Raw genomic sequence first — 14,785 nt, 5'->3', positions numbered from 1 at the left:
TTGACCCAACCTCGGCATTTATTTATTCTTCACACTCTCCCAAAGATGTAATTAAGAAACTGCTGACAGTATCTGGGGTTTTTCACATTCTGTATTCATCTGATTCTCAACAAAATACAGGATTTTAAGGCACTATCCAGAGTCAACAGCCTTCGACTATGACCCACAATACTTCTCCTTCACCAATTTTGGATCTCTCAGTGAGGAAAAAATGAACTGAAGTTGTATACTGTGGCAGTTTATTGCACAAAATATTCTTATTACAGTACAAATGCTCCCATTTATTGGATTGCAAATTCCTTTCACTGGAAAACTTAAAGTTTAAAGTATGTTTCATTACATTCAGATATCATTCTACATAAACATTTTTCTTCTGCTTACCATCAATGACATAGTTCCTCTTCTCCTCAGCATCAGTAGTCATCTCAAACAGATCTCCATAAGCACGTGCAAGTCTCCACAGAAAGTCCACACAGTTTTCATACTGAAAGTAGACCACAGCTGCATAATTAAATTGATCAGAATGTGATTTAAACAGTTTACATTCATAATGCTTAAAGCAAGTTATCAGAACATGTAATAATTTTTTGTTTATTTTGCACCTATCTACATACTACTTTTAGTTTATGTGAGAACCAATTGACCAATTTTCATTAACAAAAGAGAACATAGCTTTTGGAAACATTCTAGGCTGTCTAAAGAGTTTTATTTTATGAATCAGGTTAATATGAAAACTTAAAAATGTAAATATAAAAATATAATATAAATGAATATAAATATTATTTTTAAATTTTTAATATAAAAACTTAAAAGGTAACCCAGTAAAGCACAATAGATCCCTGAATGAAGTGATGTGTGTTTTCTTTAGGGAGGCCATAAGGACTACACTCACTCACAATTAATCTCTTATCTACCTTTTTGGGTATTCCAATATGTAAATGAAAATATAATCAGAATGTTTGCCAAACCAGAAGAAAATGGTACCATGAATAAAGCACCGCACAACAAAACACCCTTAAATTTTATTTGGAGTTACATATGTGCACAGTAAAGTCAAAGGAAAAATTCACACGAAGGATATCAGAGATAAGCAGACTAGATGCTCATAGTTATAATTTCTTGAGAACACTAGGTCTGCTTACTACTTAATTTCACAGGATTTTCTCACATAGACTATTCCAAAACCAGTAAAAGTAAGTATCATTTATGTAGAAAAAAGCCCATCATCTGTCTTTGTTGCATGCAAACAAAGCCTCAAAGTTATTGAGCCTGAATGGGATATGAAATTGTAGAAGTTTCATGCCCACACAACACGAATATTGACACCATCTTGAAATATTGCTTTTTCACTGTATTTTAAAAATATGCTTGAAATTTCATCTTCCATTTTTATGTGCATTTTAAAGCTCATACTAAGTTCTTAAAAGCAGTGCAAAGCATAAGTTAATAGCAACACAATATTAAGTTACCCCATAATACCTTGTTATCTTTCTCAAGCAGCAGTCTGAAGCCCTTCCTTTTATCATCCTCTGAACCCTTGTGCAAATTGTCCACCTGCTGTAAAAAACTAAATAATTCTTCTTCTTCTTCTGATTTCACCACGGCATCAGGTGGCTTCATACATCTCTTTTCTTCCTCAGAGTCTCCTTCAGAATCAGTATGAGCTGTAAGATAACTAAAATCACAGAAAATAATAACCATTTTTATATAAAAATATTGGCAAAGCATTCTTAAATTCAGAAGCAAAAATTTCAGAGCACAATTTATCCCAGTTGTCCAACCTTAAAGGATTTTTTTATTCATGGTATCAAGCTTATTATTATTATTACAAAAGCTTTACCTTCAAAGGGACAGTACAATCATACTCCAAACATAACAGGCAAGCAATTACCCTGTTCTGCTGCTTAATACTTCATTAAAAAAATGCAGGTACATATTAGAAACACGTAGCCTTGTGTTTCAAACACAGAACACTTCAAATCATCCATGTGTTTTAAGACATCCTCTCTAACCCTGAAGAGGTCTCTTCAACTCTTCAATTTCCCTATTTTTTGAAATAGGAATGAGCTTACAAACCAAAATAAAAGTGCTATAAGAATAATTTATACAATATTTTGTTAAACACTTTTAAGATCTAAATATAAGCCAATATAAATAACACCATTGCTATCAATTCATTATTTCTTTTGAGCATTCTGAAGTTCAGAATATCTCAAACTGGGAAAGATCTTATATTAATTAATTATGCTTACTGCATAAGTACTCAGCACAAGGCAGTCAAGGACAAAGAAATATTTACAAAAGCATAAATACCACGCAGAGATAAGCAGGTGGCCTTACTGTCCAAAGTGATGAGCACACATTAGCGTACTCCAATTTCACAGAGGAGCAGCTGATGGCATTGTTTTTAAAAAGTAGCGTTTTGCTCATGTATGCACTAAAAATGGAAAGAAAAGCCTCATCTTCCCAATTTCCAATTTTGAAAATACTGTTCTGGGGAGAAATAATAATGTAAAGGTATTAGGTTCAGAGAGTTTTTTAAATGGTTACTAGGAGCACAAAAAGCATGGAATGTACTGCACACATTAAATAACTGAATAATCAAAGTACGCCATGACAGTCAAAATATATAAAATCTGGGTTTTTTTCAGAAATAGAACCAGTGCAGAATGTTACTGGTGGAGGTTATTAATCATGGTTTTTAAGTATCCCTTTTTCATTATGTTGTTTCCAGAAGTGTCCATAACTAACACATGAGCAGACACACTTTCAGCCTGCAAATGAACAAGTACAATGGCTTATCAAGGTATGGAAGTGCTAGATGTGGTATGACAGCTTTGCTGCAAAATTAACCCAGTAATATGGGAAAGAGCAGTCAAAAATACTTTTAGATAAAACAATACATACATAAACCACATGTGAATGTTTAAACTGAAAAACATAATGGAGCAGAGCAGAGATAGGAAACTTCATAAGTTCCTACAGATTTGTTTTACATAATCTTGGTGGTGCTGAAGTTGATGACACATCCTATGCTGTATCCTGCAGAGACTATATTCAGTCACTGAACGTTTCTTTTAATTTTCAGAAGCATCTTGTTCTTCCACAGTTCTTTTGAAGTGGTTGCAGAGGTACATCATATATAGGCTGCATTTGTAAGAGCCCTAACTTTACCAAAAGTGCAAGGTATTTCTTTGGGAGTGGGGCCTTTTAGCTCCAGCACACAGTTCTATGATGCAAAGTATGTTTGGAAAGTATTTTTCCTCCCATGGTTTGGATGCCCCATTCCCTCTAATTAAAAGATAAATACACTGAGGATTTGTGCAATTACCAACCTAAAATAAGGGCACTAGATAATATAAAAGAGCAACAGCTAAGCAGTCAAGGCAATTTCCTTAGTTTCAGAAATCTGAGCACTGCCTCAAATGCTACCTAATCAGGTAGATATGAAAGTAAAGAATCAGTGTTTGGGAGTCAATGTTGATGTTGTCTTCTTTATCTTTGCTGCGTAAACATCTGCTAAAATTCACTACTGTTTCAAGGTTAGATAATAGACCAAAGTGATTATTACAAAACATTACTCTCCCAGCAAAAACATAAAGGTCAAGGTTGGGCTGACAGCCAAGCCCACTGGGCTGTCAGTCCAAACAAGCCCAGCAGAGATTTCCAGCAGCACTGTATCAAACTGTCATGACCAAACATCAAATTGAGGCCAAACATCAAATTCATATGACATCAGATAAGTCATAGGAGAGTATTTACTGGGAGACTCAAATAGAAAAAGTGTGAAGTAGGTCACTATCTTACAGATGATGCGAACCCCTAAGGAGCTAATTATAAAACATCAAGGAAGAATAATCTTTTAAGATCAGACCACACTGCACCAACCCTTTCCTCACCCCATCTCTCCTACAGAAATCTGATCTCCAGGCTACATTTGTGCTGAGAAAGAGCAAAGAGCGCAGGTAATTTCTTCTCCAGTCCCTCTTACCTCCACTGTCCCGGGAAATTCTCTCCTACCTCCTCTATTTATCTGCTTTATGAATCCTCAAAGAATTTAAATATGGAACAGACCATCTTAAACCTTGATGAGCACAAATTTCAATTTATTTGTTGATTGATAACCAACTTTAACAAAGCAGCTAAGTCTTACACATCTACTCATTCTAAAGCACTAAAAATCACTACTAACACAAACAGAAGTGGAGATTCTTCTTAACACAGTTTAAAAATTCCAGACATCTGTGGAATAATGACACTAATCCAAAAAGGAAATTAACACAAAACCAGGAAGAGTCATTATGGTTTGTTTTACAAATATTCCATATAACAGAAATCTGCAATTTTACCTGGTGTTTGCCTGCAAGAGGTTTTATCAGATGATAAACAGAAAAGTGAGTATTTACATGTGATAAACACATTGATCAATATTTGAGAAAATGGAAGACCTTCTAAAAAATGTCTAAAGTCAGTGCCAACTTGTTTTCACCTTTATTACCAGTAGATTTTAAACAGAAGAGAAAAACTGTGATAAGAATGTGAGGAGCAACAGTCAACCAACAGGACTCAGCTGTATCATAATGACCTGTTCAAAGATCAAAGAACAAATGGAAACTGTGCTGAAGACTCACCCCACTATGGTTAAGCAGTTCAGTAAATCCCAGCACCCAGTACTGGATTAAAAAAACCTGAGCTATAGGGCACAAAACACCACTGTGGTGTAAATGCACTTTGGTGGTTCAAAGACTGAGTTGAATTGCCTGTAAACTGGCAGACACTGGGCCTAACCAGGTATCATTTGTTCACAACACCTCAGCTCTTAGACAGATCAAATATCATCTGTTGTCTCCCTGCCAACTTAGAAAAATCAGAAGCTGACACAAACACCGTCTCATCTGCTCGAGCCAATTCAAAAGAAAGGAGATTATATGTCACAGACTGATCTGGATCAAATTTGCACTGTATGCTCCAGCAAAGTGTGTAGCCACCCATAATGGTAAGAGGCCTTTGAGGAAAAGTTTGGCAAACTGGATTCTTAGGCCAACTGAAGGTTGCATTTGAAAGAAACGAGCAGCAAAATAAATTAAGAAATGCGAAGGGAAGTGATACACAGAAGCAGGCAAGGGAAATGTTTCTTCCTGTTGAATATTTAAACTATTTCAAGGAAAAATTATAAACAGAACATCTGTCAGAAAAGAATGTACTGTGGTGAATCTTTGTGGTGACTGATGCCAACTGCAATTTGAAAAGCTGGGACATGGGGCCAGATGAAGACTGGAGCCAAACATGACACCAATGTCAGGGGCTCATCACTGCCACATCAGGGAGGAAACAGCTTTAAAATCACAAAAAGGAGAATTCAGTGACACTCCATCTCAGGTGATCATCTAGACACAATTTATTGTACTTGTAAATGAACGAGAGCTTGTTACCCATTCTCAGTTGTTAAAAGTTCACTAGTAAATGATGGAAACTGAAACAAACTAGTAAGAACAGAATACAGAAAAGCACAGACTAGAAACTGCAGGCTCTTTAGCATTTAATGTCTCATCCATTCAGTGCACCTTCCATTTAAATTACCTGTTATCATGTAAAACTATAGCTCATTTATTAAAAAGCATGTGATATTTTTCCACTTACAGAAATATATAATTTTGAAAGGCAAAAATGCTTCTTTTCCCAAGGTGTTGAATCCCAACAGTGACACTGAGAATATGCCCACAGCAGATCAAAAGGTGATATCAGATACTGTCAGCTTCAAATATTTCATGAAAAAATGAGGAAGCATTAAATGCTTTTCCAGAAGTTTACAAACCTTAAACCAGTATAGTCATCCAGCATAAATCCATAAAACTCTTCAGATTACTTTATCTGTCAATTGCCAGCATCTACCCATTTGTCAGTTAATACCAGAAGTGCTTAACACAAGCAAAATCCTATCTTCTATATCATGAAAATACTGCTGAGGCAGTGAAACACGTTGCATGTACTTTAGATGGAGTACACAAAGTGAAAAAGTGTTTTATCAGTAACAAAGAGCGAAATCATTTCTCTAGTGCACAATCTAGCAACCGAATGCATTAATGCGTATGGAATTCACATCAGAACAGTATAAAACAATGCACATGGTGTTATACCTACAGCACATGAAGTGGTGATGTACATTAACTGGAAAAAGAACATGTGTTGCTATTGATTCTCCTGGTAAACTCTCACAGAACATGCATTACAGTCTTTAAAGTTACAGAAGACCCCAGAAAAAGCTATATACACTGCAACTGTACACACATTAGGATTAACAACCTATTTGCAAGAGGAAGAAAAAAAAAAATTACTTAAATTAAATTATCTTAAATTTAGAGAAGATATGCAAAACAAGAACATCAAGTACAAGGTATTAGTAGGGAAAAAACATCTCTTTTCAAAAGGGATTGAAAAATAGTATTGGAAAAGCATATCCCCAAATGACTAACACTAACTATAACCTTGAACTATCTTCCTTCCTTATGACTGTACACAAATACTTGTCAGAGAAGGCCTCTCTTAAGGACACATTCAACGCTCTTGCACACTATAATTACTTGCATTGGATCATCACATCAGCTTCTTCGTCACAAACAGGAACCTGTTTCCTTGGTTTCTTTTCAAAGAGCCACCCATCTCTCCTGACCAAAAAACGGGATTTTCTGAAATACTAGGTGTGGAATAACCTCTATATTGCATCAATGGACTGATTATTCATAAACTGGTCCCTTAGTCTTATCTACATCTCCAAATATTTTAGGCATAGCATAAAGGCCTATGCAAACTAATCAACAGATAAAATAATCTGAGAAACTAATAGAACCAAAATTTTTCTACACCAGATGAAGGAGGAATATCTTTGAATACTTCTGCCAATGCTGAGTACTTAAAATAAAGAACTAGTTCATAGTAGAACTGACAGGTCTTAAAATATGGTACCAAATATAAGACTTGTGAAGCATGTAGGCTGGGATGTAACACAACAGGAAATTCTGTTCACAGGAAGAGAAAATGAATGTGGAGAAACTCTTAAAACCAGAATTCCATTAATTATTATATGCAGCATGTTACTAGCTTCAGAATATTACAGTTGATTAATATATCTTTAAAGAAAAAAGGTGACATAAGTAGGCAATTTGCAGACATAATGCTGCCTACGCAGACATGTAAGACACAGTGAGGAAACGGTTCAAAAAACTCAGTTGCTATAAACATACACTTATTAAATTGCACATAAGCATCTAATCTGATTATACCAAAACACAGTCATAATTACAGGAGAGTAATGTCATCACCATTTTTACATTACCACTGGAGGGTATATTAAGCAATGTTTGAAAAGACAAAAATATAGTCCCTCCCCTGGACTTCAGGTACATCTGATCCTTCAGTACTGTGCTGTATTGAGGCACAGACTCGGGAGGTGAAGCTGAGAAAAGTTTACTGTAATGAGTTGCTCTGTCCTCTGCAAAGGTCTGTTTTTTTCCAGGCCCTATTCCCCACAAGTACATTCCTCAACTCACAAGTATAAAAGATCCCATTAACCACAATGGGACTACAAGAAGGGGCTAAAACTAGGAACTTTCTACCTTACTGAGTCAGTATCCTAAATCACTCATGATTACTTTTTGAGCCACTAGAAAGGGTATACAATCACAAATATACATAAACATTGTCACTTGTACGTGTGTTGCATTGGGACATTGCCTTCATAGTAAGCAATACCTCTAGGCAGAACACTGCAATAACTCATTTGTGAGGCCCATAGAAAACAATTATCATGAAAAGCACAAGAGCATTCATACAGTTTGAATTAACTATAGCAAAGACAGAAGAGTACTTTCTTACTAGAGGCACTTTCCAAATTACACCATTATTCTGAACTTTGTCTCTCATTGCATAGCTATGTAGCAATACTGCATCAGATCATTACCAAACACATTCCTAAAAAAATCTGTATTATGCTTGGCATTAAGCCAACTTCAGCCACAGTGCAGGTTCAGAGATGGTCACCAAGAGTCTTCTCTGATTCAAAACCTGCTAATCTGAATTTCTGGGTTTTTTTCCCATTAAATATAGAGAAGTATAAAATCTACATAAAACTTTAAAAGGGCTCCTGTTTACGATTTCACATAGGTATTGATACAATTTGCACTGCATGTGTACTGTTGTATATACAAATTATTATTAACTCACCCTCCTTCACTTTCCGCCTCCTCAGAGCTGGTAGTTTCTCTTGCACCAGAAGTTATCTCAGCTTTTCTCCGCCTTGTTGCTCTGTGTGACGGGCTAACTCTCTGAACATCACCTTTCCCTTGAAGCTCATTTCGAACAAGCTCTTCAAGCTTTGGAATAGCTTCTTTCAGAAATTCCACCTCTCTCTTCAGTTCATCCACACTTAGTAGCAGGCCATTCAATTTTTCTAATATCTGCAGTTGCCTCCCATGTAAAACCATCACGGCTCCTTGCTCATTAGGAACCTCATTTTGCAAGCCCACAGAATTAAGTCTGTTACCTATGTCCTGGAACGCACGTACACGCACAGCTGCCCCACGTTTTCGGATCTTGCGGTACCAAACCACCACCAGGCTTAATCCAGCAGTCCCTGCCATTATACCCAGTATGACTCCTTTATTTTCGAAGGGAGACATTTCTGCACGCTCCTAAAATTACGAGACAACAATAACAGAGTTTAAGACGTCTTCCCTTACCCTACCCAAACGACTTGCTTTGCTTTGGCGTGTAAGGCTGGAACCTGCCTGCCGCAGGCACAAAGTTACACCACAACTCTCGCAGGTTCTGCAATACAAGGCTCTGTGTATATATCAGACAGCAAAACCAGGACGGAGCTGGGTTTGGGGTGTGAGGGGCGCCGGCACGCGCGCAGGACCGCAGCCTTCACTTCCAACCATCCCGGCAGCCCGGGATTTGTTTGTTTCAATGCGAGAAACTCATATAATCGGATTTTCAGGCACTGCAGAGGCAGGAACCCAGCTGTCAGGCCGGAGCGCCGCCCGGAGGGGCGTCTCAGCGCCCCACTTCCCCCAGCCCCAGCGGGCTGCCCAGAGCCCCGCGGTCGCCGCCCCGCAGCCCGCTCCAGCCCCGGCCCCGGCCCCGGCCCCGGCCCCGGCAGCCCCAGCAGCGTCGGCCCGGAGCCCAGCCCGGCCCGCCCCTGGTACGTACGTACGGCCGGAACGGAACGGAGCAGTCCGGGAGCGGCGGCGCGTCCGGCCCGGGCAGCCCCGCAGCAATCCCGCCGCGGCACAGGGGGCGGCGATACCCGGATCGAGGGGGACGGGCCTCGGCCGCTCTGCTGCCCGGGCTGCCCGGGAGACGGGCCTGCCTTGTGGAGGAGGGATTCCCGCAGCGCTGGGAATTCCGGGGGACGCCCGGCTGCACCTGCCACACACAACGCTCGAATACGCCGTTCTAGGGCAAATGTACCTGTTCGTGTGTCTGTCCTCGGTCTGTGTTGGCTGCTCGATTTCGCCAATTTAACCTTTTGCTACTTCTAAGCTCCAGAGAAACTGTATTTTCACTCCATTAGTGGAGACCTGAAGCTTCAAAATCACAGCGAAACCCCGCCCAGTTGCCAGGAAGACGGGCAGTCCCGACACAAAAGCTTCATTGCACTTTTAGCCATCTAAAGGCCCAAGGCTGATTTCACCAAAGCCCATTCTAGATTGCCCAGAGTCATGGAGGGACTCATAGAATGGTCGGGGTTGAAAGAGGACTATAAAGATCACCCAGTTCCAACCCCCCTGCTGTGGACAGGGACACCTTCAACTAGACCAGCCTGCTCAGAACCCTATCCAGCTTGGCCCTGAACACTTCCAGGGATGGGGTATCCACAACTTTCCAGTGCCTCACCACCCTCACAGTAAAGAATTTCTTCCTAATGCCTAATCTAACTCTACTCCCTTTCAATTTGAACCCATTTGTTCTTGTCCTTTCACTACCTCCTATAAATAGCCTTGCCCCATCTTTCCTGTAAGTTCCCTTCAGGTACTGGAAGGCCACAATTAGGTTACCCAAAAATCTTCTCTTTTCCAGGCTGAATAATCCCAATTCTCTCAGCCTTTCCTCCTAAGAGAGGTGCTCCATCCCTCTGATCAACTTGATGGCCCTCCTCTGGACTCCCTCCAACAGGTCAATGTCCCTTATGTGCTGGGGACCCCAGAGCTGGATGCAGCACTCCAGGTGGGGTCTCAACAGAACAGAGTAGAGGGACGGAACTTGAGTTTAACAGTATTTTTTTCTGGATCTGCCTCCTATTTCTGTCCTTGAATGGAAGAAGGATCATCACAGCCAACCTGCTGTGACTGTTTGTCTCCCTGAAGGCTTCTGGAGGGTGCTGATACATAACATCCCGCCACGACTGACAAGCATAAAACTCATGTTCTTATGTGTGAGGGCTTAAGGAAACCATTGTGGAAACCACTGTTTCTGTACAATGAAAGAAGTTGCTCTCCAACAACTGAAATTATCCTCAGCCATATCAATCAAAGGAACATGATGTAGATCTTAAAAAACATACTAGCGAGTTTTAAAAAGTAAACAAAGTGCTGTTAAAAACAAAAAAACTACCTAAATGAGGTACCAAGAACTCAAGAATTTTCAGTCTTAGTGCAAATTAGCAATTGTAAATCAGTCTAATGTCTATTTATCTTCAAACAAAGATTTAGTTTAAAGTAACTACAGCTCCTTACTAATTCTTCATTAATAACCTGAGGATGAAACTAGCCTTACATAAGACCAAACTGCAATCTGAGAGAAAGACAGAAATTTGTTAGAATGGAAAAACGAATACTCTTTAAGTATTCTACAGATTTCCTAGTTACAAAACAAACCCAACAACAACAGTATCATTTGTTCATGTTTGTAATTTGAGATTTTTAAGCCAAGGATGAAAATACTTTCAATTTTATGGAAACTTCACTAAACTCAAATTATTTTAACAAATTTTACTGTAAGTAATGGTTTTCAGTTACACAATCCATCGATGTTTTAAAATGTAACAAGACAACATGAATCTCCAAATGTTCAGGAATGGTAATTTAAATGTGTTGAATAACCTTTAATTTTTGTTTTCTTTTTTTTTCAGTATAATCTGCTAAAATCCTTCTATAAGCCAATTAAAACAGGAAAGGATTTTTAAAAGAGAATTAATCAAAGGGCAAACACAGCACAAAGCTGAAACAAAATACTATGGATGCAAATACCTAAGTGAGTGTTTTCAGAGATTTTTCTAAGTGACTGTCTCAGGCTGCAGGCCTTAGACAAGGGGACCTGTTTTCAAAAGTAATGGCCCAGGAGAATTGCCATCTACAGCTTCTTGGATATGTAGCAAGTGTGAAAATCAAGTCCCCCTGTCTGGTCCCAAAGTCCTTGTTTGTTTTTTACCCGTGGCCCTTTTACCCAGGCAGAGCAGTCTGGAAGCACAGAAGTTATTGCATGTATGTAGTAACCTTCCAGAAGACAACAGCTTTCCAACCTGAGGAACTAAACATGCATTTACCCAGATTGGACACAATTCAATTGGCCTGAATATGACATAAGTTCTAAAAAACTGAAATAAACTTTTTAGAAAAGTACTGTTCTTCTGCACGCAGATTTTTCCTAGTTCAAAAGAAACTTTGTACTTGAAGTCCTAAAAAACATGCAAGCCCAGACAACCATCTGTTATAAAATGGCCTGCCCCAAATATTTTTAATGTATTTTCATGCTTACTTCCTAAGAAGACAAAGCTTATGCCCCCAGGTTGTCCGTGTGCTGTTCTTCTGTCAAGCAACACCATGACACTTTCCCAACCCATTAGCTCCTGAACCTGGAAATTATTTCAGACAATTGTGACAGAAGAAAAAATGTCCAGTTCATAGAATCATAGAATCATGGAATGGTTTGGGTTGGAAGGCACCTTAACGATCATCTAGTTCTAACCCCGCTGCCATGGGCAGGGACACCCTTCACTAGACCAGGTTGCTCAGGGCCCCATCCAACCTGGCTTCAAACACTTTCAGGGATGAGACATCCACACCGTCTCTGGGCACCCCGTTCCAGTGCCTCACCACCCTCACAGTAAAGAATTTCTTCTTAACTAATCTAATCTAGATCTCTCGTCTTTTAATCTAAAACCATTTCCCCTTGTCCTGTCACTAGTGAAAAGTCGTTTTCCCTCTTTTAAGTATTGAAAGGCTGCTCCAAGAAAGCCAGCACCTCTGGGGTGGTAAGACCCTGTGAACATCCTGCCTCCATCCACCCCTGGCCCCAGGCAGATGTACAGGCGTGACCTTACCACACCAGTGCTGCAACACAGACACACCTGCCTAGGACACCAGCCTTCTTACAGCACTATTTTTGTAAAACCAGGCCATGTTGTTTACTGGTCTTTTGGGAAATCTTGAACTTGGACAGTATTTTTGTGTCATGTTAGAAAAGTTAGCTTATTATTGAGTGATTATGTTCAATGGATCAGAGAACCATGACATCGTAAGTAATTGATTCATGCTGTTTTCAGACAAGGTATACCTTAATTTACTGCTGGTTTCTTTTTTGTATGGGAGGCATTCGTATTTTACAATTGACATAAAATTCTTCAGCTGTAATTCTTCTGTACATTTATGGTATGATGTTCTTTCTGAAATGCTCCTCCACCCCCTGTCCCCAACTAGAGATTAATCTACTGCCTGTTACTAACACAAAAACCTTTAATGTATTAGTAACAGTTCATACTTATTACTTCAGTAGTTGTGTTGTAGGCATAAAGTCAAACATTGTTAATAAGTCACCAAACATTGTGAAAGCTTAAACACCTTTGACCAGACTTGCAACCAGCCTGCCAGAAAACCTACTGTTCTATCAAGTTTTATTGAATTCTCCTGAGTTTTTTGCTATAAAAACAAAATCATATCTTACCTCAAAGGGAAGCATTCACTATCAGACTTGTCTATATTCTCTGCTGCTTTTGCCCTGAACAGTTGCCCAGTCCCCTTAATGAAGAATTAATCAATTGAAGTTTCAAGATGATGGGAAATAGCACACTGACCTTTTCTGTTTTCTTGAAATAAAGATATACTGCTTAGCACAGTTCCCAGGGGAGATGAGACTGCTGCTGCCTGTATGTCGCTGGGCGTAAAAATCTAAGTGTACTTCCACATCCTCTCCAATATTTTTGGATTTTTGGCCAATCTCAGTCAAATTCTACAGAGAACTTCTGACAAATTTCTTTGAGTTAGTTGATCTTTTAAAGGAGAAAGCCCTGAATTAGTGCCACCACTACAGGAAAGATTGCTTATCCCTTGGTGCACAACTGAGAACCCACACAGGAGAAAAGCATTTTGCAAGGACAGGAGCAGAGCTCACATTTTATTAGATGTGAGGGAATTGAACTGTAAGATATAACCTGATAGGAAACCTGGCTTCATTAGTTCAACTGCACTAATAAATAAACCATCTGTTTATTTATTTATTTTGTCGATAGGATCCAGTGCTGCAGTTTCAGCCAAGTACAAATGGTCACTGATGGCATGGCATTTCAAAAAGAAAAAAAAAAGGAAAAAAAAGAAAAAAAAAGAGAAAAAGAAAAAACGTACACACTGTTACTGCTTCTTTGCATCTTCAGGAAACTCAAGGACATTATCAAACTATATTTATGCAAGCTGTGTTAGTTTTTTCCGGCCAAGGTACGTGATTCAGTTTCCTTGATGCAAGAGATGAGAGTTGGCAGCCCAGAAGAGTTTGCATATGTTGTGTTGACAACAATAGAAATAAATAGTCGAGGCTATATCTGATGTAATTCCATAGCACTGTCTGATTTCTTCATAGAGAGAAATGGTCCTAGGAGTGCCTGGGTATACTCCAAAGAGGAAAAACATATGAATAGTTATAAAAACAAAAAAAATATGTGTGCATAAATGTATGTTTTACAGATATATTTTTATGTTCCTTGGGAGTCAAAACTCAAAAAGAGTCAAACTTTTTATGAATATATGTGTATGTACACACATATTCTATGTCACCTGCTGTATTTGAATGAGAAGTGTCTTTTTTTTCAGCTTCCCTATCAATATGCTATTTCAGAGCATATTAAAGTATTTTAAAGAGCTTTACTGTTTCCAGTGTGCTCCTTCCTGAACTCCACAGATCAATCCCTCTAGTAAATATCAACTACTATATGGCTCTAGGATGTCTGCAATTTCACATTAAAAAACAATCATCATGCAGGTGATGTGGTCTGTTCTTCCATTATTTTTGCACCTTTTCTGTACTACCACTTGTGAGCTTATAAAAAAAATTTCCCTTCTGCTTTTAAGTTTTCATCTAGTCCACTAAGGTTTTGTGAACATTAGCAAGCAGTGGGGACTGACAGGCTGTAGGCAAAACAGCTCGTGCTGATGTCATGCCATCCATGCTGTGTCCTGGGTTAACTTCTGGCTAGCTCCAAGCCGGATCACAGGGGCTGTGTGCCCATTTCTGGGTACAGTGCCTTGGGTGTGCTTCTGCAATGGATATTGCCAAAGTGCAACTCGTGTGCTCTGCGCCTGGTACATGGTGAAGCAAAGGTTGCCAAGAAATTTGCCTCCCAAGTGCACACCTAATCCAACCCAAATCATTATTTGATACATATATATTTACACTAGGAGGTTTTGATGAGAGTTACACAATCATTCAGGTAGGACAGAGTGAATAGAGGGAGGGAGCTCACCTCCCCTTGGCAATTGCCGTGTACTGGTAAAGGGGTTCCTCCTTCACTGTAGGATTG

The 14,785-nt window shown here is 39.2% G+C and overlaps 1 protein-coding gene and 1 long non-coding RNA gene across 5 annotated transcripts in view; one reads left to right on the top strand and one right to left on the bottom strand.

The window, feature by feature from the left end:
* RMDN2 (regulator of microtubule dynamics 2) overlaps positions 1 to 9,580 on the bottom strand; it is a 45,429-nt gene extending 35,849 nt beyond the window's left edge. For 2 of the 3 annotated variants that reach the window (XM_018085301.1, XM_018085299.1), the window contains exons 1-4: positions 9,208 to 9,270; positions 8,221 to 8,687; positions 1,480 to 1,675; positions 382 to 484 (exon numbers count right to left, since the gene is read on the bottom strand). In XM_018085301.1, coding sequence (XP_017940790.1) covers positions 382 to 484; positions 1,480 to 1,675; positions 8,221 to 8,675 — 754 coding nt within the window. In that variant the 5' untranslated portion in view covers positions 8,676 to 8,687; positions 9,208 to 9,270. Of the gene's footprint in view, positions 1 to 381; positions 485 to 1,479; positions 1,676 to 8,220; positions 8,688 to 9,207; positions 9,271 to 9,468 lie in introns of those variants that run through there. The other variant, XM_018085300.2, reaches the window with a different exon arrangement.
* LOC108641805 lies at positions 9,157 to 14,080 on the top strand. Of its 2 annotated transcripts, none has more exons than XR_003916366.1 (3): positions 9,157 to 9,199; positions 11,129 to 11,250; positions 13,505 to 14,080. It is a non-coding gene; the product is annotated as an uncharacterized LOC108641805 (long non-coding RNA). The 2 variants fall into 2 exon arrangements; XR_001922285.1 differs by lacking the exon at positions 9,157 to 9,199 and adding an exon at positions 9,641 to 9,904.
* The last annotated feature ends 705 nt before the right edge of the window (positions 14,081 to 14,785 follow it).

This window comes from Manacus vitellinus, unplaced genomic scaffold (assembly GCF_001715985.3).
Source record: "Manacus vitellinus isolate BGI_N305 unplaced genomic scaffold, ASM171598v3 scaffold_8_pilon, whole genome shotgun sequence".
NCBI classification, from domain to species: Eukaryota; Metazoa; Chordata; class Aves; order Passeriformes; family Pipridae; genus Manacus; species Manacus vitellinus.
The sequence above is the reverse complement of the archived record's forward strand: the minus strand, read 5'-3'. Positions and strand labels throughout refer to the sequence as shown.